This window comes from Charadrius vociferus, unplaced genomic scaffold, assembly GCF_000708025.1.
Source record: "Charadrius vociferus isolate BGI_N301 unplaced genomic scaffold, ASM70802v2 scaffold549, whole genome shotgun sequence".
NCBI classification, from domain to species: Eukaryota; Metazoa; Chordata; class Aves; order Charadriiformes; family Charadriidae; genus Charadrius; species Charadrius vociferus.
This window is the reverse complement of record NW_009650103.1, coordinates 3,238,175-3,260,965: the sequence shown is the minus strand read 5'-3', so window position 1 is coordinate 3,260,965 and position 22,791 is coordinate 3,238,175. Positions and strand designations below refer to the sequence as shown.

Here is a 22,791-nt window from a genome sequence, read left to right as displayed (position 1 = left end):
ATGTTGTCTGATGTCTTTCAGATTGAAGGTCCTAAAGAACAAAAAAAAATTATTTCTAGTTTGTTTTTCCTTGGACATCCTTATTTTTTAGCAGAATCTCTCCACAGCATTAAGCTAGCTGAACTCAGTGATGCCAACTCAATGCATAACAAAAGAAAAAAAAAAACAACTAGCCCTCTAAAAATAAGTTAGTGAACAATTGTATGTTGATGATAACTGTGTCCTTCATGTATCTGGTGTGTTTTCCAAGACAAAGATGCTTGATGCAACCTGTCTGGTGCATCTGTTTTCTGTCATATTTGCTAGTTGGTTTATTGCTCATAATTAGTTGTAGATTTAGACAAATGGCAACTGTCATGGTACACTCCAAAGGCTAATTGGTAGAAACCTAATCACTGGCAGGCAAAATGTGCTTGCAGCTGCTGATGTGCCATTAGTGAAGCCATCAGTTCTACAGCTTTTCTTTTGGCTTGATTAAGTTACGCTTATGGATTGAGGTTGGTTTGTTTTCAGTAGGTAAAAGCAGAAATATATTTTTATTAGTACAACATGATTTCTGTGCGTGCTATTCATTGTCTTATGCTATTATGAAAAGCCTGCTAAAATAGGTGGTTTGGGGAAGGACAGAGCAGGTAAGTCTTGAAGGTTAAGTAACTCACCTGTCCTTCTCTCTTGTCAAGTAATATAATAGTAATTGCCTAACATGGAATTAGGACACCTCTTCTCATGGTTGTGTGGCATATTTCAATCTCTTTTTAACTTAACTTTAAAATATAATTAATATTAATGCTTCTTACTGGTATACCCTCTTCTAAATCTTCAGGAATACCTGTATTTATCTTTGCAGGTACATCTTTTACTTAACATACAACTGTTAAATTCAGTAAATCATTTGAGTCTAGCTCTGAGCGTGTTCACAAATTGGATTTCCTGTGCAACTTGTCTAGAAATCACCATGTACTCATTTAGTAACAGAAGGTGGCATTTCAATCAGAAGTACCTCCAAGAAGGACAATGAACTGCTAGATGATAATAATAGAGATCTTTCTAATTAAGTATTGAAGTAAGCTTGACACCCGTGCAGATGAAATACATCAGGCCATTGGGACAGGCAAAACCAGTGTTGTAAGACATACTTCAGTGAAACCTTCCAATCTTTTCTAGAATATCCCATGGGCATGGCGCTCTGTCTCTCTAAGCTTCGTTATACACAGACATCCTTTCTGACAAAGCTTCTGCAATTCTGTCAAGTAACTTAAACGGCCGCTGCGTTGCTGGAGTCTCTGGCATTGGCCATTCCCGTGTTATGGAATAAGCAGTAATTGAGAGCTGCCTTTAGCTCCAGTCCCACCTGCACTATGGGAAACACTCATTTGTGATGTTTCTTTGAAAGTGCAGTTGAAATACACTCTTCCCTCGCCTGCTATTTAAGTAGGCTGCCTGTTTCGCCCTCTCTTATAAACTGACACACCTGCAGAGTTATGTCTTCCGAAATCAATAGTCTTGTGAGTGAAGTTAAATGCAAGTGAAAGTCTAATGTGTCCTATCTTTGAAATGATACTTGTTATTAGCCTTTTTTCTCTGTACAGAAACATTAAATGAGCCCCTCTCACTAATGTTTCCAGTGTGCGCTCTTAACTAGAGCACTTTAACCCATTTTGAATGTAGTGGTTCCGTATTCCCATCTCTGTGTTACAAATAAAACAATTTTGAGTGCTAATGTTCTGTTACCTTGGTCCTTCATGAAGCATACCTCTCGCGTTCCCGGACAGCCGGTCTGCCTCTCGCACAGCTGTTGCCATAGCCAGGAGGGTCTCCCTGGTTATGATACCTTTCTAGTTTCAGAATAACAGGTTAAAGTCTCCCAGATGAAAAAGCATATGCGTTTCAGTATAAATTATTTCCGATTTTGTTTTTCTTCCCCGGTCACTTGCATGTATTGCAGACCCTCTGAATTAGAGGAAGTGAGTTAGAACTAACATTTATAGCAAAGCAAATGGAATGTTTTTCAATGAGGAGTGTTCTAATCCCATATTTAGTCTTGGCTTTGCAGAGCTATACTAGAAGGCTTGTGCCTCTGTACACAGACCTGGAAAAACTAGGAGTTTTTCTAGGAAAACAAATACATAATTATCATTATATTCAATAAATATATGCTTAATTATTGTATGTTTTCCCCATTGCTTTTTAGATCTTGACCAAGGACTCTGTGACAGTTAATGTAGACGGAGTGGTTTATTACAGAGTTCAGAATGCCACCCTTGCCGTAGCAAATATCACAAATGCTGACTCAGCCACCCGTCTTCTAGCACAGACTACTTTGAGGAATGTTCTGGGGACCAAAAACCTCTCTCAGATTCTCTCTGATCGCGAGGAAATCGCACACAGCATGCAGGTATGAGCAGCTTTACCTAAGCGATCCATCAAACAATCGGTTAAGTAGCAATCCCATGGATAACTTACAGGTCAGGGTTGATTTTACCTTCCAAGTGATAAGCCAAGTTGTGATTTGGAGCTGCATAATAAAAATGAGTGACTAAAGCAATAATGGACCAGTGAGGCCAGCAAGTGGGAATGAGGGATACAGGAGAGGAGGGCTTCCCAGGATCATTATGTCAGTACTCGGCTGTTGAAGGAAATTATGCCACAGAATTCCTTCAATATCTTAAGCTGTGGGGTTTTCTTGTTAGTTTACAACAGTTGTGCTTTTATCATTATCAAATCATAGTATAAATACAAAAGCCCTTAAAGTCAAAGCGTTGTAAGATCATTCATTTGGTTTATTGGTCGTTCTTCGAATTTGGACATTTTTTTGCAGCCAGGTAGATGGCTTAACTAATTGTCCTGCCTTATATAGGTCACACTTGATGAGGCAACAGATGATTGGGGCATTAAGGTGGAACGTGTGGAGATCAAGGATGTGAAATTACCTGTCCAGCTGCAGAGAGCAATGGCTGCAGAAGCAGAAGCTGCCCGGGAGGCGAGAGCTAAGGTAATAACATTTGGTTTGTTTTCTTTTTTTCTTCATGAATAACTTAATGTGGTGCTGTAGAGGATGAAGATTCTCAGCCAGATTGTGTTGTAGCAAACAGGAGTGCAGGGCGGGTGCTTGCTCTATTTCATTGTGATTTGTGCAGGTGAGATTTCCTTCAAAAATGCAGGATCTCAATTTTCTACCACAGTCCAATAAAAAAATCCTAAACAGAACAGTTTTGAGGTGGTTAGCTGGAGCCTGCAGTGAATTAGAAGCCAAACTTCCAGCTTTTTCCTGACTAGCCCTGATTTTGGGCAAGTCCTTGGTTTTCTGCGTGTTACTTCATATGAGAAATAAAACAGCTGTAATACTTGTCACGCTTAAGCTGACTGGTGATCAGTTTGGTCGTTACATCTCATTCCTTTCTGAGGTGGGAAAAGGTGAAACTAAATATTGAAGTTTGGAGTGAAAATCTTCAGGGGCAGTTAGAGCTGTTATTTTCCAGGACTGGGCAAGTTAGCTGTCTCCCTCAGTGTCCTGTGCCCTGCAGTTTGTGTCTTCTGGTGGTTTGTTAATCCTGTCTTGAAAACTTATTTTGACCTCTGTAGATGCAACTGTAGAGTCTGTTTTTAAAAAACAAACAAACAAAACCCCTATCTTTCCAAAAAAAGAAGGTTTTGGTAGGCTAAGCTGCTAGCTGAGGGTTTCTGGTAGGTATTAGCGGTCTGTTGAGGTGCTGGCGGGTGGAAAACTGGAACTTGCATTCTAAATACTAAAACTTCATCTTGGCAAAGGGAAGTTTACTAGACTTCATCTAATGCCATGAAAATTAGATCTAATTGTACATTATTCATCTCACACGTGTGTGATTTTTTATGTGCGTACATATGACTGATTTTCATATCTGCCATTGATTAGGAGTTTCATTAACTTTAACTATCTTTAGGTTCTAACTGTAAAATTTGGGGTTTATTTTCAAGCAAAATAAATGCTAAACTGAATTCCATTAGCCTTTGGGGCTAGCGGTTATTGAATGTGAAGTTGGTGGCGCACCTAGGAAAAGATCTTTAAGCCTACGTTAGTGCTCCAAGTATTAACTTCTATATATCTTTTTCTGAAGCTTGATTACTTTGTGATTATTTTTTTGTTATTCTGACATTTAAAAGAATATCGTGCCATTGCGATAGAACTCTGTAGGGGAATATGCACTTACCTGTGCTGACACACATGTGTATTCCTTCACCAGTAACCCCTGTTAAAACAGTGCCATCCTCCAATCCAGCCTTCCTGTGCAAATACTCAGAAGGTATTTATATTGTCTCAGTGTAGAAGGGCCCTGCTTGTGAAGACCAAAAATCTGTCCCTAATGAGTTCATAATTAAAAAGAAAGAGGGAATAAAAAGGTATTTCCCCAGTAAGAAACATGCCATTCACCTGTCAAACCTTTGTAGGGACAAAAAATACACCAAGTATTTATTTAAGTAAAAAGTATTTTCAGATATATATGGGGAGTGCCTTCTGTTTTTGAGAGGCAGTGCTGAAAGAAGCACAAAAGAAGTTTGTGAAAAGACGCACCCATTGCGCTTCCAAGACATGGTGCCAGCTTTTGTCATGCCGACACTGAATGGGGGGAACACGGGCACACGGGGCCGTGGGAGCAAACGGGAGTTGCTTATCCCTGAGCAAGAGAAATGGTGGAACCAGTGAAAGAACATGGCAAGGGGAGGTGACTCCATCAAAATGATGAGCAGTGCCTTTAGTTTATGACTTAAGGCTGAAGTCATCCTAGAGATTTCTGGTTTATTACTGTGCCAGAATTAATTCCATTTCATTAATTTTGCTTGCCCAGGTAATTGCAGCGGAGGGTGAAATGAATGCTTCCAGGGCCCTCAAAGAGGCATCCATGGTTATTACGGAGTCCCCTGCTGCTCTTCAGCTTCGTTATTTGCAGACCTTGACCACCATTGCTGCGGAAAAGAACTCCACCATCGTCTTCCCATTGCCCATCGATATGCTGCAGGGCATCCTAGGTGCAAATCGCTAGGTAGAGTGGGGCTGAGAGAGTTGGGGTGGGTTTTTTTGTTACGGCAAGTCTTTGCAACGCTGAATTCCCTGTGTGTTATAGCTTATGGCAGTGTTAACAAAGTGGATTTGCTGAGGAACCTCTTCTGTTATCCTAAGTGTGTTATAAAACTTATATGTAATGTTTGTAAATATGGACAATCAAAATATTTGAAATTTGAAAACCTCTTAAAAGGAGTACAAGCAGACTGTGATCTCAAATAAGCGTGTATCCATACTGCCCTGGAGGGAACACCTTTAATCTGTAACCTCCTGTTTCAAATAGTGTATGAAACCATCTGTGGTGAAGAGAAGATGATCCAACATTTGGAAAGAGAAGTATTCCATTTAATAAATGGGTCTGTAGCCCTGCCAGGGAAGTGGAACAGCCCTAACTGTGTTCTCATGGGGTGTAGCTGTATGTGATGAAGTCATTGGATTGGTTCTCTAGCTCACAGAAGGAAAAGTAATGGAAGTTGATACAGGAGTGAGAATACTGTACTGGGTACTTCTGAAAATCAGGCTCATACTCCCTGAAGTCCCCTATTCACGAGAAACAGTTGTTGGTGGAACTTTCCACCTCTGTTCTGCCACACAGAAATGGTACAAAGATGCTGTAGTTATGGATACAACACGCTTGCGATCACTGGTGGGCCGTTCTGTTGCTATGGTGGTGTGCCTGTATAGATTTATGCTTCTTTAAAGCACTGAGAGTTGTTGGGTGCCTTTATCTGTCTCTCTTAAAAAGGATTTAAAAAAACCAAAGTACCGACTCCTGCATTTTATCCAGGTCTAAAACCTGCTTCTCTAGGAAGCAAGATCTCTGTCATTAGTGGGGGGTGGTGACATTTAGCAGAAGACACTGTACTGTTTATATCTGTTCTAACACATCAGTGATTTACCTGTTGATGCTGCTTCTGAGCAAACCCGTAGTATTTGTTGTGACACTAAGGGCTTATACTTAATACCAAAAGCAAGTGATCTTCAGCTCATGTAGTCTTGAGCTGCAAGTCTGTTAAACTGTATGCATATTTTGTACCTGTTTAGTAGATGTAATTACAGATTAAAATGAGAAGAAATAAGAGTCTACATAGGGAGGAGGGTCTTTAGGCTACCACCATCGCTGTGTTTGACACCTGGTCTTTAATCACTGGGAGGTGGCAATGAAAACAAAAAGCCAAGATCAAGGATATAAGTGCCCTTCTCGCACTGGCCAGCGTAAAGTTCCTAACTGTTTTTTTTATCACCTTTCTGCTAGGATCAGTTGGGTATTGACAGGTATTTTAGTAAGGATGAGGTCTGTTTACCTGTGCCTTGACACGCTGTGCCTTTCTCACTGTTAGGAAACTGTTGGTGCTTGAGCCAGTTGGTGCCGTTTCTCTTCTGCCTGTTTGCTGTGAACTTTTTTTTTTACCCTGTGCATCATGAAAGCAGTGTACCAGTCTACATGTGTTTGTTGGTACTTCAGTTAATGTGAGCTGAGCTTGACCTTTTGCTGGGAGAGGGGGAAGAAACAGGGTTAATAAAGCTGTAATAATTAGCGTTATTGTGCTCATGCACTTGAAGTGAGAAACAGAGGAACTGCACAGCTTGAGGCCGTTCCTTGGGGAAGATGAGTGAATCGGTAACTCCCGCTGTGCTGCTGTAGATGGCCACCCCTGTGAATTCTTGTTGACACCACGAGCACGCTTTTTGCTCTCATCCTGAATAAAAAAACATGCTGTTTACTAATGAGTGACTTTCTGAAAGAGTGGAATACTGTTTATTTATTGGGGTCTTCAGTGCTAATAATTCTGGTGAGGGGAAAGCAAAACAATCCCAAATCCCCCCAAAACATTTCTGTGACCATTTAGTTAAAAGTGTGTGGCACAAAGAAGGTTTCTCAGCTGTATTTGTTTCAAACAAGTCCAAATGTGGGATCTACAGGTTGTGTTTAATGTTTTTTCCTTTGTAACAAACCCCACCATTTCTATTCTTCACATATTCCGTACAAGCTTTATTGTATTAAATATAATCAAAGCAGGGAGTAGGGTCAATGACTGGTCATGATTGTTTTTGGTAATTATTGCACAGCTAATTGGCTATTAACATCATTGCCCTGTTAACATGCATCCTGCAGGAGGAAGTAGCTCTTGAAGGCATTGAAGGCACTAAACTTGCTCCATTTGAAAAAAAAAACAAAAAAACTTGTTACTTAGACATCCACGTCTGCCATGGCTCTCTGTAGAGGGTCGACAGACCAGTAGTCGTCATCCCAGCCCAGGAACCAGCCGGAGAAGGTTGGCGGCTCAAACCCTTGCTTAACCACTGTGACAGGAGTTCTCCTGTCTCGGTTGGCCGGATCAGTTTCAATGTACTGTTTAGCTGGAAACACACAAGTAGAGGGAAATCTCATGAGTACAAGTCTTACAGAGCAAAAGCTGAAACAGCGCAATTGTAGCTAAATGGATGTTAGAGATAGTTTCAGATTGTTCATTTAAACAAACAAATGAAAAAACCCAAACCCCAAAGTTTTCATTGCATGGTTTTATCTACACCTGTTAGAAGACTGGAACTTGTTTGTAGAAAAGTGACATTAGGATTCTAGAATGCTGTAATCCAGCTGCAGCCTATACCCGCTCACCCACACGAGGACGCTGTCACTGCTGGGGTTTGAGCACAGCGGGGCTGAGCATTACACCCTCCTGCTGAGCTTAGAGATCCTCCTTTCTTGAGAAGTGATCTCTGATCACAACATTGAATTTTACGTTGCGGTTAAGGCATGTTTCTCAGTATATTAAACTGCCTGTTTATGATCACACAGTAGGAAAATAAACAATTAGTTCAGAGACTAAAATGTGACATTACCAGATTTCAAAGCTTCAGTCTTTTCTTCTTCTTGGGCATCTTTCCCAATCCATACAAAGACCTCAAGATAAAAAAAAAACCCATATGAATTCTTTCAGCAACAATCAATCTCTTTATGAAAGAAAGTGTAATTTAGACAAAGTCTCACTGAACAGCATGACACACAAGAATATACTCGAGTCGATGTGCCTGGCTTGTTGACCTATGTGACTAAAGCTATTGGTAAATAACGAGAAGTTTTTTGACTGCATTTTATCTGCAGAAATTCTAGATCCGTGAACAAATTATACACCAGTTTAACATCAGGAAAAACTGCAGAGGTTTGAACATTTTTACATAAAGCACAAAATTCATCTCTCAGTTGCTTTTTGGCTGATTTATGCACAGTGACTACTAAGGTTTCTGTTACTGAAAAATACCAGAAACTGTGTCAGTATCTTAAATTGCTGAATCCTGTGCAGAGTTCACAGTGTCCCCCGGCGGGACAGGGATGCTGCCGGGGGGCAGTTCACAGGCTGGGGGAGTGCAGACGATGCACAACAGCCTGTTTTCTTCAGCCCTTCAGCTGACCAAAGAGGCAGCAGGACACCAACTCTGCTCAAGTTCTGGGTGTAAGTTCTCTTCAACATCACTCATCGGGTGATTTGTTCTTGGGCCTGAAGATGAAAGGGCTCTGTAATACAACTCCTCCTCCAGCTACTGCAATTTGGGTCTCAATCTAGAGCCGATTTGTGCCCATTCTTTGCTTCCCTCTTCACTGGATAGATGTGACATACCTGATCCCATGTGTCAAGGAGCATAACATCATCTGTAGCAAGGTCATCCTGAGTCAGATCTCCTGGAACTTCTTCAATCTGGAAAACATAAGGTTAAGATGAGCACAGAACAGAAAATCAGTCTCTGTCTACCCAGAGAAACTGCCTTTCACTCAGGCCTGACGCTTCTACTGCTGCCTCTTTTTAATTGAGAGATTCACAAGTTAAAATTTGAGGAGCCTGAATGCTAGTTGTTAACCAGGGGAGGATTGTTTGATGCTTCAGAAAGTTGCTGTGGTGACACAACAGCGCAGCAGAACTAGCTGCTGTCTCTGAGGAAAAATGGTGCCGATGCTTTCCTGCTGGAGGCAGCACCGCAAAGGAAGATCAGGTGTAATGGCCTGTCGGGTGGCTCAGAGCAGACTGGGACTGAGTTTCTCCCAGCTTGGTCAGCTGGATAGTGAATTAATTGATGATCTTCATAGATACTCACAGTGAAGCGTCCACTCTTGTTGGAGCACGCAAAAAGACGAGGGGGGTGAGCATCCATCTTCTTGTCCTTCAGCCGGGGAGAGGTACGGTAAGGAGCTTTTCCACCCAAAGCTGCCCAGAAATTATCTGACAAAGAGAAAGAGGCACTGATGCTTCAACTACTCATGGAAACCACAGTAGCAGTATGGTTTGGGTAGGACTTGAAGCACTCATCTTTGTCAGAAAGTCCCAAAGGCCTACAAACATGAGTGCTCTGTGAAACATAACAGAGATACTTTGGAGAAGCCCCTCTGTGCCTACGTCCACATTTCCTTGTTCTGGGAGGCAAAAGCAAATATCCATGAAATAATTACTGAGAACGTGGAGCTACACAGAAATTATCTCAGACTCCCTTGTGCCTCCCTCACCTGGCTCTCTGCCCTCAGAAACCTGTACTGGGCGAGCTCCCAGTATCTTCAGCAGCTCTTGTGCTCCCAATTTCTCAGCATCACTGGCCCCTTGGCCAACCCAAAGGTAAGCAGCAGAGGGAGTTTTCAGGACAAAGGCATCATTGGAGTTCAGCTGACTGGCAGTAGGATCCAGCTGAAAAGAACAACCATTGCACATGTCAGATGCAATCATCCTCTACGCAGAGCCCATTATTTCACAATAAAAATCGGTAATTATCATTGAATAAACTGCAAACAAGATATTCCATACAAGCGTGTGAGGCTGTAAGATACGTTGCATATTTGCCTGTATCTGAGTGATGAGTTAAGAGTCATATGAGAAGAGTAAATAAATGCGTATTCCTGTGTGTAATCTACAGGTCCATATGACCTATGGCAAGAGTGGATCTGTCATTTTGCCAGTCTTTATGGTTATGACTGGAGATTTAAGGACTTGCTGGGGAGATGGTTGCAGAGCAGTAGCCCTGCTGCTGAGGCTGATCAATCATTAACATAATTTCCACTATATCAACAAGGCTATGCCATCTTCAAGCCAGAAACTTAGGAAGTCGCTGTAGACATAAAACAGTGCTCTTGCCCAACCTGTAGCCATTAACCAGGATTTAGTCTCTCTTTTGTTGTTGCACCGAGGGGTTTATGTGTGCATTTTCTTTCAAAGGAGTAGGGCTCTTAACCTGTGTCCTGGCACGAGTTCTATTTGCATATAGGGTATTTAGCACTTTCTGTCTTCAGCACTGTTGTCACACAGGCTTAGAACGAGTTACAACGGCCAGACCCTCATGGTTTCAACAGGCTGAAAAGTCTCACAGTATGCAGGGCGCAGCATCTAGTGGGGACTTAAGAGAAAATGGCTCAAATGTATTCAAAGTGATATTTATAAACGAATTAGAAAATAATGATCATCACTACTCATCCATGGAAAAAGAGGAATCTTTTGGTAGTTGGTGAAGTTTTCAAAGTGTGTTTCAGTTTAAACAAGGAAGCTCAGTTTGGCCTTTGTTCTGTTCCAAGGGGTCGTGTTCCTGTCACAGCCTATGCACACAGGACCAAAGCTGACTCCCCTTCCACATACCTCTACTGCTCTGGTAGCTCCCGAGGTGCTGGATCGGACCTGGAACAGCCGTGTTTCTGCAGGTGCTGTCTGGCCTCCTTCCCTGGAGGTTCCACCCTTGTACACAATCAAGGGCTTTCCACCGAACATACTCATCAGATGAGGTGGCTCTTTTCCTTGCACTACTCGTTTCTAGAGAAAAAGGAAATTTGCTGTCAGTTTTAAGCTACTGCTAAAAAGTAGCACAAGATATGCTACAAATGGCCTTTACGACCATCTTTCCAGCTATAATCTTCATATAATACCAAGCTGGTCACACCAGCTTAGCTATTACCTCCCGCACGAAAACGGACCAGTGTTTAAACTGAGCTCACAATTGCCATTTCATTTTGATTGATGGGTGATCCACTGGCACAGAGGTAACAAGTAACAGTCGTAAAAAAAATCTCCTATCTTCTACAGGAGTTGTAAAACTTTCTTGAATAATACAGCTGGAGTGTACGTTAGGCACACGGCCTCTTCACAACACCTACGCCACAGCTGGAGACTGCCACTACGTGACCACTGCCAACTGGTTTCACATAACTATATATTTATCTTGTTTATTCCCACACTGTTGGGATTTTTTGGTTTTTGTTTGGTTGTGTGTGGGTTTTTACCTGCACAGGGCTGCCTCCCAGCTCCTCGTCCAGCTGTACTGTGAGGAATGCAGAAGTTGCAATTTCATCCTGGGTAGAATCAGCACCCTGCCTGAAAGACAAGGCAAAATCCCAGGTTTATTTTCAGCCCTTTCTCCCCCCACACACACACCCCTTACAGAGGTCAAGAGGAGGTAAAGAAAACCTTCGTTACCATCGTTACATGGTTACTTTGTCACTTAGTTCAACAAGGCCAAGTACAAGGTCTTGCACATGGGCCGGGGCAATCCCATCCACCAATCCAGTCTGGGCACAGAATGGCTGGAGAGCAGCCCTGAGAAGGACCTGGGGGTGCTGACTGATGAGAAGCTCAACATGAGCCGGCAATGTGCAATCACAGCGCAGAAGGTCAACCACATCCCGGGCTGCATCAGAAGAAGCATGGCCAGCAGGGTGAGGGAGGGGATTCTGCCCTTCTGCTCCGCTCTGGGGAGACCATACCTGGAATATTGCGTCCAGCTCTGGAGCCCCCAACATAAGAAGGACATGGACCTGGTGGAGTGGGGCCAGAGGAGGCCACAAAGATGCTCTGAGGGCTGGAGCCCCTCTGCTGGGAGGACAGGCTGGGAGAGTTGGGGGGGTTCAGCCTGGAGAAGAGAAGGCTCCGGGGAGACCTCAGAGCCCCTTCCAGTATCTGAAGGGAGCGTACAAGAAGGCTGGGGAGGGACTTTTTCCAAGGGCATGTAGTGATAGGACGAGGGCGAATGGCTTCAAACTGGAAGAGGGGAGATTTAGATTAGACACCAGGAAGAAATTCTCTCCTGTGAGGGCAGTGAGCCCCTGGCGCAGGTTGCCCCGAGGGCAGAGGGCCTGGACTAGATTATCTTTAGGGTCCCTTCCAACTCAAACCATTCTGTGATTCTGTGATTCTATCATTCTAAACATCTGCAGCACTTCAGTCAACATGAAGGAGAAATTCATTATCCTATATTGTAACACAGTGATTACAGAGGGAGATAGGAACGTTTTCTAAGCACAGATTCTTTAGTCTTCATGTCTATGTCCCATTATCTTTCTAGCAGCTAGTTTAAAAACATGCCTGTTGCTACTGTTGTCAGGAACTACACAAGCAGCCCCTACACAGACTGCATCCTTTCTGGTTTCAGACAGAGCTTGCCTGTGCCCTCTTTGCTTGCTGATGAGCAGGAGGAAGACCACTATGAGACTGCCTGCTGAGAAACTCTGTAAGGGCACTGTCTGGGAACAGCAGTAGCCACAAGACACCAGCTGAGGTGGCAGAGTATCAAAAGTTAGTTACAGTGGCCTCAAAAGATGTAGGAAGTCTGCAAAACGGACTACAGCTTGATCCAAAGAAGGGAATAACTACTACTGGGGAAAAAAAAAAAAAGGGAAAAAAACCCAAACAACCTAGCACAGTAATTCCTCCCATTGTCACACTTTAAACAAAACATTCCAGATCTCTGGCAGTGTTTTGTTTGCAAGGGAGGGTTACTCAGGGTGACACTTTATGCCCCGAGGATCCTCTGTAAGTGGGAACCAGCAGTGATCCTTTTTTGAAGAAGTGGACTCTCAGCCCCACATAGCGCCAGTGCTTCCTGATTTGCATCAGGCAAACTTTCTTACCAAGTGTAAATAATCTGTCCCTGTTTTCCAGCATGCTGGTAATTGTACAAGATAATATAGCTATCCCCTCCGTAGAACTGTCCATACGTCGAAGGATTCACTGGCACTTTCTCTGAGCCTTCTATTCTCCAAATCTAGGAAAGGAGAGAAGCAGAAATATTCCGAGTTCAAGGCGACAGCAGAATAAGCAAACTGTCCTGACAGGGTTCCCGTTCCATTTCCTTCCCCATTGAGCCTCCTCCCATTTGTGGTCCTGCAGCCCCACCTGCTGGGGAAGGCGGCCGAGGGCTGCCCGCCCCCAACCTGGCAGGGGGGCACGCTCAGCTTCTCCCGACCTCCCAAACCCTGATCCCATGCACCAGAACCACTGCGGAAAACGCGAGTCAGACTACTAGCGCTGCCAGCACTGATGCCTGTTTTGTACCTGACATGATCATTTCAATTTCTCTCACTCAGACGGTCAGGAACAGAGCTTTTAGGCTTTACCAGGGACTTCTGAAAAGTCTAATGTTGGTGAGGACCTCTGGGGGCTTTGGGGCAGTCCTCAGCACTTCCAAGCCCACCTCTGCCACTGCTTCTATGCACAAATGCACATATCCGGGTGCATGAGACAGGTCCTCTGAGACAATCGCTCATCACACGTGTGATGGCAACAGCTAGGGTAACAGGAGAAGGCTGAGGAATACTGCTTAGCTGCAGGGCTCTCAAGACCCTGCTGCTATTTCTGGTCTTAAAAATTGCCCCAGCTTTTACAAAACTGCAGACTCTCAGGCCTCCACTTGTCTCACTGCTCTTGCAGGAATGTCGTCAAGTAGCAAATAAAATTCTGGAAACCTTCCCAAAGGGATTCTGACACTGCTCACCTGTTTCCTGCCAGAGCCATCATCCTCCATTCCATGCTGGGCAGCCATGGCCTTGGAAGTGTGCAGAGTGGCAACATCGAAAGGTACCTTCTCGATCTTGGCAACATGACCAGAAATGTAAGCCTGCCCCAGACCTTCTGTCTGGTCCTTGTCCCGCCAGTTCTTGAAGAATTGCTTAAACAAAGGTGTCTCACCACTCTCAGGGAGGACTTGGACCTGAAACGAATGCGCCAGCCCATCAGGAGCAGCCTTGCCCCCATCCCATGCAGTTCCAGCTCTGGCTGTTCCCTGCCCCGCCTGAGCCCTTGCTTCAGGCTGACAGAGAACCGCCTGGTACAGCTCTTCTGAGATGACAGCAGCAAAACATTTGGTGCCAAGATGTGGTACTAAGAGCAATGTCAGGTCTCACTGAAACCATAATCAGAGACACAACAGGGCCAGCAATCAACCTCCAGCTATTACTATACAGGACAGGCCTTTTCCAAGAAGAAAAAGACACATCACAAACCACCTGTTTTCTGCTACTTTTGACCACTAGTTTGAAGGGATCTGTTTCTTTCAAGCCAATGTTATTCAATCGTTAAGCCTCTGTGTAACTGCATCTCGAAGGTCCACACCATCACAACCAACACTATGGGTGTCAGTATGCTGCACAGGATGCAGAGTCAGTCTCAGGTGAGTTCTAAGGAAGGCTGAAGGGATGTTAAGCCTTTAGAATCATCTCCCTAAGAACAAGAAGGGCAGGTTTATCTATGCCTTCTCTTTTTCACGCTTTGGAGAAGGTCATGGAAAAGGTAATAAAGTATTGGAGAGGAAGAAATGTTAAATACTAGTTGTGTTGGGGTAAATGCTATTTTAAAGCTAGTGTTAGCCCAGGAGCAACACTGCAATATCTCCCTGCAGAAGAGCAGATCACCCAAAACAGGAGCTGCTCGAAAGACTGCTAGTGACACTTCACATGAGCCGTGCTCTGGAGCCTGTAGCCTGCATGGCAGAAAAGTAACCCCAGTGGTGTCTGGGGGTGAGGCACAGGTGGGCTGCACCTCCTTACCTGGGTATGTTTCGGATAACCCATCTTATCAATGAACTCAGAAGCTGTTTTCAGTGCTGCCTTCTTCTCTTCAGAGTTGGCACTCTTGCCTTTAATGAAAATAGAGAGAAAAGAGGTCAACTTTTGAAAAAGTTCTGCATACCCAGAGAAGAAACTGTCCCAGATACATCTACCTTTTGCAACAGTAGAAGGGCCCTGCCTTCCACCCAGATGATGCCAAATGGCAAATGACAATTTTTCAATCTCTTATGCTTTTTGTTATGGCTGAGAGAGCACAACTGCCTTTCTACTTATGATATTAAATTAATTTTCTTCCTGGTTGCCAGGACCGTCCCTTTAATTCTCTACACTAAAGACCCTGTACCTCAGCACCTGACATTTCAGATAACAGTGCTTTTCTGAGATTGTTAATGCTATCTGAACCTGCCCTGAAAAGCACCACCACCACCAGGTGTACGCTCCCCTACCCGGCTTGAAAGAAACAGGGATGGGTAACTGGATGAAGATCCTATGCATGCACAATCAGCTTCACCTGCATCTCTATGGTACCTTTCCAAACAAAGATCTTTCCATCTGTGCCATGGTCCAGAATGAAGCAGTCATCTGTACTCAGGGCTGCCTGGGAGAAGGGGTTCTCATCTGCCACCAGCGAGACTGCCATGTTCCCAGCGCCATTGGAGACCTGCAGTAACACAGCAGGGAGATGAGATAAGGCATCGTCTGTTCCCCTCCAGCTTCATGGCGATAGTCCAAAACTCAGGGAGTGGAAGGGAAATAAATTTGAATGCATTGGCTGCTTCAAGCACTATTGTTTTTCAAACAGGATACCTTTGACACGGCAACAGTATGACAAAAACATAACACTTATTCTGAGGATTTCAAGTAATTCTAGCAGAGCAGATACTGCTGGGACCAAAGAAAGACTGATCCAAAATGGTAAATATCCTTGGTGCACAACCAGCCAAAAAATATCTTCTAAAGCAAACCAGCTGCACTCAAGAACCAGAGGGGACAGTCTTGGTAACTGTGATTGGGCCTCCCTGTATCAAGTGGGTTTAATAGTCTGAGTACTTACAAATGGATGAAGGTCCACATTACAAACCATCTCGGTGGACATTCACTACATCATTACCAGAGACTGCTGTAGAGAAGATTCCTCCCAAAAAGTCTTGGACATTCTTCTACACTTACACTAGCTGATGGTAAGTGTTGCCTTCCAAATCATTGCTTCATCACGCTCATTGGATGTGGAAAGGGGTTCTTGGGCTCACTATTTCTAGTTCTTTCCTGTCATCTTCCTAACACAATGCCTAATAACACAAAGGAAAACTTTCTTTTTTCCCCATTTGTTTCACACACTGCCTTTCCCTCAAAAATTCCTGGGAAATCCCAGCTATCTCACTACAGACGGCAGTGGTGATAAGGACAATAGGAAGCATGCGAGCATGCAGTGTAAGCAACCAAGGTTCATACATAAAACCTCATTAAAAGCAAACAGCAGTGTGAGGCAGAAGCAGGACTCAGATCAGCTTGGCTCCTCTCTGCTATTCCAGCTCCATCTAATTGTGCAAAGATCACTCCATTCTCCACAAGGGTATTTGTCAGGGTTTCTTGTTACCTTATAGAGCTTAGCCAGCTTTCTGTTGGCTGTATCAGTTTTGACGTCATCGGAAGTTCCTGCTGGTAAACTAGGCTTTGGTCCCAGGACCTGTGAGAGAGAGAAAACATTAGCAGCCAGTCCAAGGGGATCTCTGTTCCCCAGATGCTCCAGCCACAAGAACAAGTAGGAGAAACTTCTAGATCAACAACGGTGAAAATACACTCTGATGTCCCAGCGATGCAGAGGACCAAGTCTGCGTTGAATCGAGCGTTTATACCACTAACACTTCATATGTAAAGACACACACTACTGAGCCTACCTACCCGTCCCACTCATTCTTCCACATACCGCCTTTCCCACTCCAGCACAGACAAATGCACAAAGCGAATAACCTGAAGCATTTCCTCCCGCTCTGATCCTTCCTCTGAAACATAGACCTTGGCGCGACCATTCCGCTCGTTGTCCCGAATCCCCTTGGCCAGCACAGTGGCCTTCAGCCGCTCCTGGCGGTTGCTGTTGGAGCCACACCACTGAAAGATGTTCTGAGGGAAAAGAGGAAGACCATGTCAGAGCCTAACAACCCCCTCTCTAGACGAGAGGGCAGTATGGCTGGGGCTGAAAGATGTTAGACTGGCTAAACAGCGTTTCAGAATGCTCAACACTTGAGATAGCTTCAACAGAGTGAGGGAAAAAAATCATTACCTGAACTAATCAGGTATCTCCTGCCCCTGAAAATCTGCTAAACCTATCTTTTACATAGTACTTACACTGCCGAGGTCCAGGATGAAACAGTCGCCTGTGTTGAAGCTGTCCCAGGCCACAGGGACCTCCGTCGCTCGGACTGCTCGCCTGCCTTTCACCTGCAGAAGCCTCTGCACAGTTACTTCATTGGGAACCACGTGTCTGAAGCCAGAAGCCACACCACCAGCCTAAGGGAAAACAAAGGAACAACAATTCACACTTGTGCTGTTGCTTCAGAAAAAAAATGAAAACCCTAGTGATTTGCTATCGGTGAGCAGTGTTTGCCTCTTGCAGGAAGGAGGGTCAGGAGCAGCCTGCAGAGTGAGCTAGTTTGCCCAGGCTGGGTTTTTGTATAGCAGATACCTATCAATACATCCCAGCTATCCGTTCCCATAGCGTCTAAGGGACACTGATGCAATACAGTTGCACATCTCCAAATTTGAAGAAGATCACAATAAGCTGAGGTATTAAAAGGATTTAATAGGACTGGTGGGGTGAAGAGTGTATTTCCATGTGTATTATATGTCCTGCCTACCAGAAATTATCCCAACCTCAGGATTCACTTCTCTGCTCATACTTGGAATTACTTATCAATGTAGGCAACAGAACTCCCATCAGTTATCCTCAAAAAAAGCATAACCAAATTCAAATGAATGAAAATAACAACAAATGTGCGGGAAATAAGCAAAACAGAAAGACTAGGAAAGTCTTAGACATGAGGAAATGTAAGCAGTTTGCAAGCACTTGACCTGATATCACTTTCCTTGTGCCACTGGATTCCTAACAAAAGTAAATGTACTTGACTGTATGTTTTTAATTCTTCTATTCCACTTTACTGCAATGGCATGGAAGAGTAACTCCCACTACTATTCATCTACTTTACCAAAACATTACATATGCTAAGGAGATGGGCTAAGCACAGAAAAAGAGACTGGGAAGGTCATACTCTGTTATGTAAGTGGGGAGACATTAAATCTACTGGGTAGGCGTTCCCATTAACTCAGATTGCTGTTTCTTAAATTCATTCCAGACGTCTTGGGACTGTTCTTTCCTCTGCTTCTCAAAGAAAAACAAAACCTCAATTCCTAAAGTTTCCTGGGGCTTTGCTTGTGTATTATTAATTCAGCCAAAGCTCTCCCACTGGGATCTGCTGTTCTCCACCCTGTCAGTTCCAACTCATTGAAAACATCTGGTTGAGAATGGTTTTTAAGCAACTGGAAAAAGGGCAATTCTCATTCTTCTGAGAATTGGGCAGCGGGCAAGACACCATTTCTTGCAAACTTGATTCAGCCCAGCAGTATAAAGACCCAGTCATCACCTACCTTGTACTTGATGCCAGATTTGAAGTACCCCAGGAAAGTTGAGGACTCGTGGCCTTGCACTTCACGATGCTGAACAGCCTTCCCTTGAAGATAGTCATCCATCTGGACAGTGAATATGGCAGCTGCCCCACGCTCATCTTGAGAGCTTTCATCTCCTAAGAAATGAAAAGATAACTTGGAGGGAACGCAGGGTTTCTGCTGCTACATTCAACTGTGCAAAAACACCAGGGAGAAAGCAGATTACTGGGAAGTTTAGCTTTCCAGAAGGTTTGCAGAATAAACATTTCCAAACTTTTCTAATAATAACTCCAAACAGCAGTATAAACTGTCTATTTTTCTGGAAGGCTTAAAATACCATCGTAACTGCTGCAGCCTCACCGCTTCACAGTGCCTCTTTGGTAAGTATCATTCACTTTTCTTTCGCCATTTCACCCTGTCCTGGAATGAAGCTTGCTACAGAGCAAACAAAGACAGATGAATCTACAGGAAGACATTATCAGGCTTTACGAAGGCTGTAGATGCTAGTGGGGCACCAGTTCCACAACAGTTTGCCTCTCTGGAGCTCTTTGGTGTGGAAAACCTATTGACAGATGGCAGATACAACAAGCCACCATGCAAGTTATCTTACATAGCTTTAACTATGATATTCTCAACGAGCCTCGGTTTTGCAGGATGTGGAGAAAGCCTCACCATGTTACTCAGTAGCATTTACTGTAGAAGGCCAGTTAGGAGTTCTGAACTTTGGGGGGAAAAATCCCAGTCATTGAGACAGGAGGATAACAACCAACCTCCATTCTCTCAGACAGAAAGGATTTCAGCCACCCTCTTCATCTGAGATCTTGTCTTCTCTGTGAGCCTCTGGAGAACAGGGACTTACTCTGTCATCTTGATCAGAAAAAGGTTTTTCTAGGTACAGCGATGGCTGTACTGACTATTGCAGAAACCATTTCAAATTTTTAAGGCGAGTAGCATCATATACACCCAAACTTGCATCCTCACTGTACAGCCAGTTCTCCTTTTTATTTCCTTGGGTAACACTTACTGGACAAGGCTGGTGTGGTGAGAGGAGCAGAGTTCACTTTGGGCTCCCAGTTTAGCAGGGGCACTCCCCTCAGACTTACCCAACCAGAAATGCAAGTCGTACTGGAGGTTCCCACTCCGCTGTTTTATGGTGTTCAGCACCAGATAGGAATCTCCTGTGAAGAAGTCTCCATACAGATTTTTTGGCACTGGTACCAAATCAAATTTCTCGATCCTCCAAATCTGAAGGCCAGGTTCCTTCCCAGCCTTCGAAAACTCGGCGTGTTCCACCATGCTGACAGGCTAGGGGCAAGACAGAGAATGTTGTTCAATAGGCACAGCACACAAAAGCATATGTTTAAATTATATTGCTTCTGATCTCTTAAGTATTGTTCCAGGCAACAAGTGGAAAGTTTCCTTTTTTCTCTTGCACTGAATTTTGAAGGGAAAAAAAAAAGGGGGGAGGGGGGGCAGGGAGAGAGAATCCCTCTCAACTGATCACTGTTAATTTTAACTTCCAATCAACTCTACTTCCTGACTTATTCCTGACTTACTCTTTCCTAGACTCTCTTTTCTGGTTTTTGTCTACCTCTCTTGATTTTACTTTACATATTTTCTTTACTAATTTACAGCTTTTCAATATGGCACATCAGTGAAAGACTAATCCCCGTGCTGACTGTTCTTTTCTATAAATGCTGCATGACATTTAAGACTGTAGGAAATAAACCCCTTTTAACTATACATGTTGTACATCTTGCACAAACATTATTTACAGTTTTCCTAAAACCTGTGTGATCTTATCCAGCTCCTTCCGGAAAATGTTGAGAATATCATCAAAGAGTTAGATAATTAACAGGTTTCTTACATCTCTTCTGTTCCGTCACATTACTTCAGTTCTTCTGTGTAACTGCTCCCTTATAGGAATTACACTAATATACACAACATCCTGTCCTAACGACATTGCAATTTTGGTTTAATATGTTTATTGACATACTAATGCAATGTATTAACAATATGCAACCCATTCTTTGAACAAACACAATGAACACTTTTCTATAACTATATTATAAAAGAATTCACTTTGGTAATATTGAAAGGAAATAAAACATTTCTATCGTATTCAGAAAGGAAGTTTGTCCGTATATTACAGCATGCCTTTCAGTGGTATCAGATAACAGGGAAGAAAATATTAAGATGTTATATTAGAAGCATCCAGTATTTTGACAAAGAAGGTAGTTCACAGTAGCTGATGGACAAAGGTACAATACGCTCAGCTTTCAAGGCAGAAATGAGGAATGTTACAAACTAGAAAGCAAAATAGCAAGTTAGCTACCAAAGTGATTCCTAAGCTGAAATCAGATATCAAAGATGGAAAACAATGAACTTTATCGTCACGACTCCAGTCAGCCTGACTTCATTTCTCCCAAATTCCCACTATAAAATTGGACAAACTCCTCACAAAGAGTTAAAAGAGTATGACTCATAAGTAATTGAAAACCAAAAGTTTTTCAGTGTTCAATTGTGATGGTAATCACTTACCACAGCTGAAAGCACAACAGCTGCTGTAACAACATATCCAAGCCCTGCAACAGACATGGAGCTAACACAGTTCAGCTTCAGAGCCATCGTGCAAAAAGTGGTGAGAAAAATACAATTGAAGCCCTGTTTGCCCATTTCTAACAGCAAATGGGCTTCTCCCTTCTCCTGCAGAAGCCGTGGGGAGTCCCAGCTCCCTCCTCCTCTTGCTGCTAGTGAAGATGAAGCGCAGAAGCCAATCTTTTATCAGGGACAAACACACCCAGCCCCTCCGCAATATAGGGGCGTAACACATTTGTGCAAACAGTCCTCTCTGGATGTCTCAGAGACTCCTTCAGCCATTTACAGACGCTTAATCCCAGCAGGCAATAACTCAAGGCAATATGCTATCCATTACAGCCGGCAGTGCAATTCCCTTCAAACAAGCCAAGTATCGAGTCATAAGGCCAACGAGGGAGGAAGAAATTAAGAGACATCAGCAACGGAGGCAACATTTTGTCAGCTGAAAACTGCAAATAAATGGAAAGTTGATGAGGCGCAGAGGAACAGAAAGTCTGTTCCAGATGGCAAGGGCTGCAGAGAAAGAGATTTTGGAGAGGAGAAGAACAAAGCACTGAAAGGACACAACTGAATAGCCTGAGGATGGAGGGAATGCGCCTTCATCTCTCTGAACTTGTCAGAGGACCAAGATGCAAAATTCAGCATGTGTTTTGGGTGTCTTGCACCCAAATGCAAACTCCACATGAGGTACTGTCAGAATAATACACTCTGGAGGGTCTGAGATGGACCAATGTATTTCAGCTCACATGTTAGCAAAAGGGCATTGGTAGTCTGGTAGGTGACAGAACAAGAGCCAATTCAATAATTTCACAACCATGTATCTCTGAGGGTGTATCAAGACCCCGTGACAGGAATACAACAGCCATCAAACCTATTCAGTCAGTTCAAGGGGATTACAACCCAGTATGGCTGATTGTAGCACACCAATGATCTGCCACCAGTAAAGAGCTCACTCTTCCAACTTCAGCAAGCCAATCTATTGCATTTTCCAAGAGTCTGCAGTAAGTAAACTGTGCATAAAGAGTTGTATCCCACTTTCCATTGCGGCATCCCAGGAACAGAGTGGCCCTGTGCTCTTACTGGAGGGTGGAATGGCTCCTGGAGGTGGAAGCAGCAGTGTCTGTGATACAGCACCTGCCAAGCACTGCCCAAGGGCTGCGCGAAGACCCAGCTTGGATCTGCCCTCTGCTATGTGGCTGTGAATATCCCAGAAGGTCAAACAAGAATGCCAGGAGGAACGTAACTAATGCCTATGTGTGGTTGTGCTGCTGGTTACTCTTTTGCTCCTAACACACCCAGGGATGAATTACTGACAGTCTGGAGTTTCCACTTGCAGAATCTCTCAAAAGATGCTTAAATAAGGGGCCAAATCCTCCATCCACAAAAATCTACAACAAAACTTCCATGAGATAAAGATCAGACCCCACTTTGTCTGTGCTTTCCCCACTCTGCATGAGAATATTTTCTTTCTCTCGCTCTCTATTAGAACACTCTGCTTCTCTGTTATCCAAGTTGATGCATTTTGTTTTGAAACATCGCCTTGGCAAACTCTGGTTTAGTTATTGTACCTTTGAAAATTTCACTGGAAATTCTCAAACTGAAATAGATAATAAAAACAATGTCTTAGTCTTGCTGGTATTTCTGATCTCTGTGAAGGAAGTTCAGAGTGTCAGAGGTCTAAGACCCA

General features: G+C 43.6%; 2 protein-coding genes across 2 annotated transcripts in view; one reads left to right on the top strand and one right to left on the bottom strand.

Annotated features, from left to right (window-relative positions):
- STOM (stomatin) overlaps window positions 1-5,026 on the top strand; it is a 117,293-nt gene extending 112,267 nt beyond the window's left edge. The window contains exons 5-7 of the mRNA XM_009892349.1: window positions 2,192-2,395; window positions 2,858-2,992; window positions 4,824-5,026. Coding sequence (XP_009890651.1) covers window positions 2,192-2,395; window positions 2,858-2,992; window positions 4,824-5,018 — 534 coding nt within the window. The 3' untranslated portion in view covers window positions 5,019-5,026. The remainder of the gene's footprint in view (window positions 1-2,191; window positions 2,396-2,857; window positions 2,993-4,823) is intronic.
- Window positions 5,027-6,910: 1,884 nt separating this feature from the next.
- On the bottom strand, window positions 6,911-21,250 carry GSN (gelsolin). The gene is made up of 17 exons (XM_009892270.1): window positions 21,048-21,250; window positions 19,610-19,811; window positions 18,489-18,643; window positions 17,193-17,354; window positions 16,818-16,967; window positions 16,444-16,533; window positions 15,375-15,507; window positions 14,826-14,914; window positions 13,775-13,990; window positions 12,912-13,045; window positions 11,289-11,379; window positions 10,651-10,821; window positions 9,537-9,711; window positions 9,131-9,255; window positions 8,659-8,736; window positions 7,883-7,943; window positions 6,911-7,399 (listed from the first exon to the last, which is right to left on the bottom strand). Exons 1-17 carry the CDS (start codon window positions 21,180-21,182, stop codon window positions 7,230-7,232), a joined length of 2,337 nt encoding a protein of 778 aa, XP_009890572.1. The 5' UTR covers window positions 21,183-21,250; the 3' UTR covers window positions 6,911-7,229.
- Between the last annotated feature and the right edge of the window lie 1,541 nt (window positions 21,251-22,791).

Coding starts and splice junctions, on each gene's coding strand:
- GSN (XM_009892270.1), bottom strand. CDS start 21,182: ATGGGCAAACAGGGCTTCAATTGTATTTTTCTCACCACTTTTTGCACG. Junction 15,508..16,443: donor AGCTGGCTAAGCTCTATAAG/GTAACAAGAAAC, acceptor GTGTTACTGCAG/GTCTCCAATGGCGCTGGGAA. Junction 13,991..14,825: donor GTTATCCGAAACATACCCAG/GTAAGGAGGTGC, acceptor CATTCGTTTCAG/GTCCAAGTCCTCCCTGAGAG.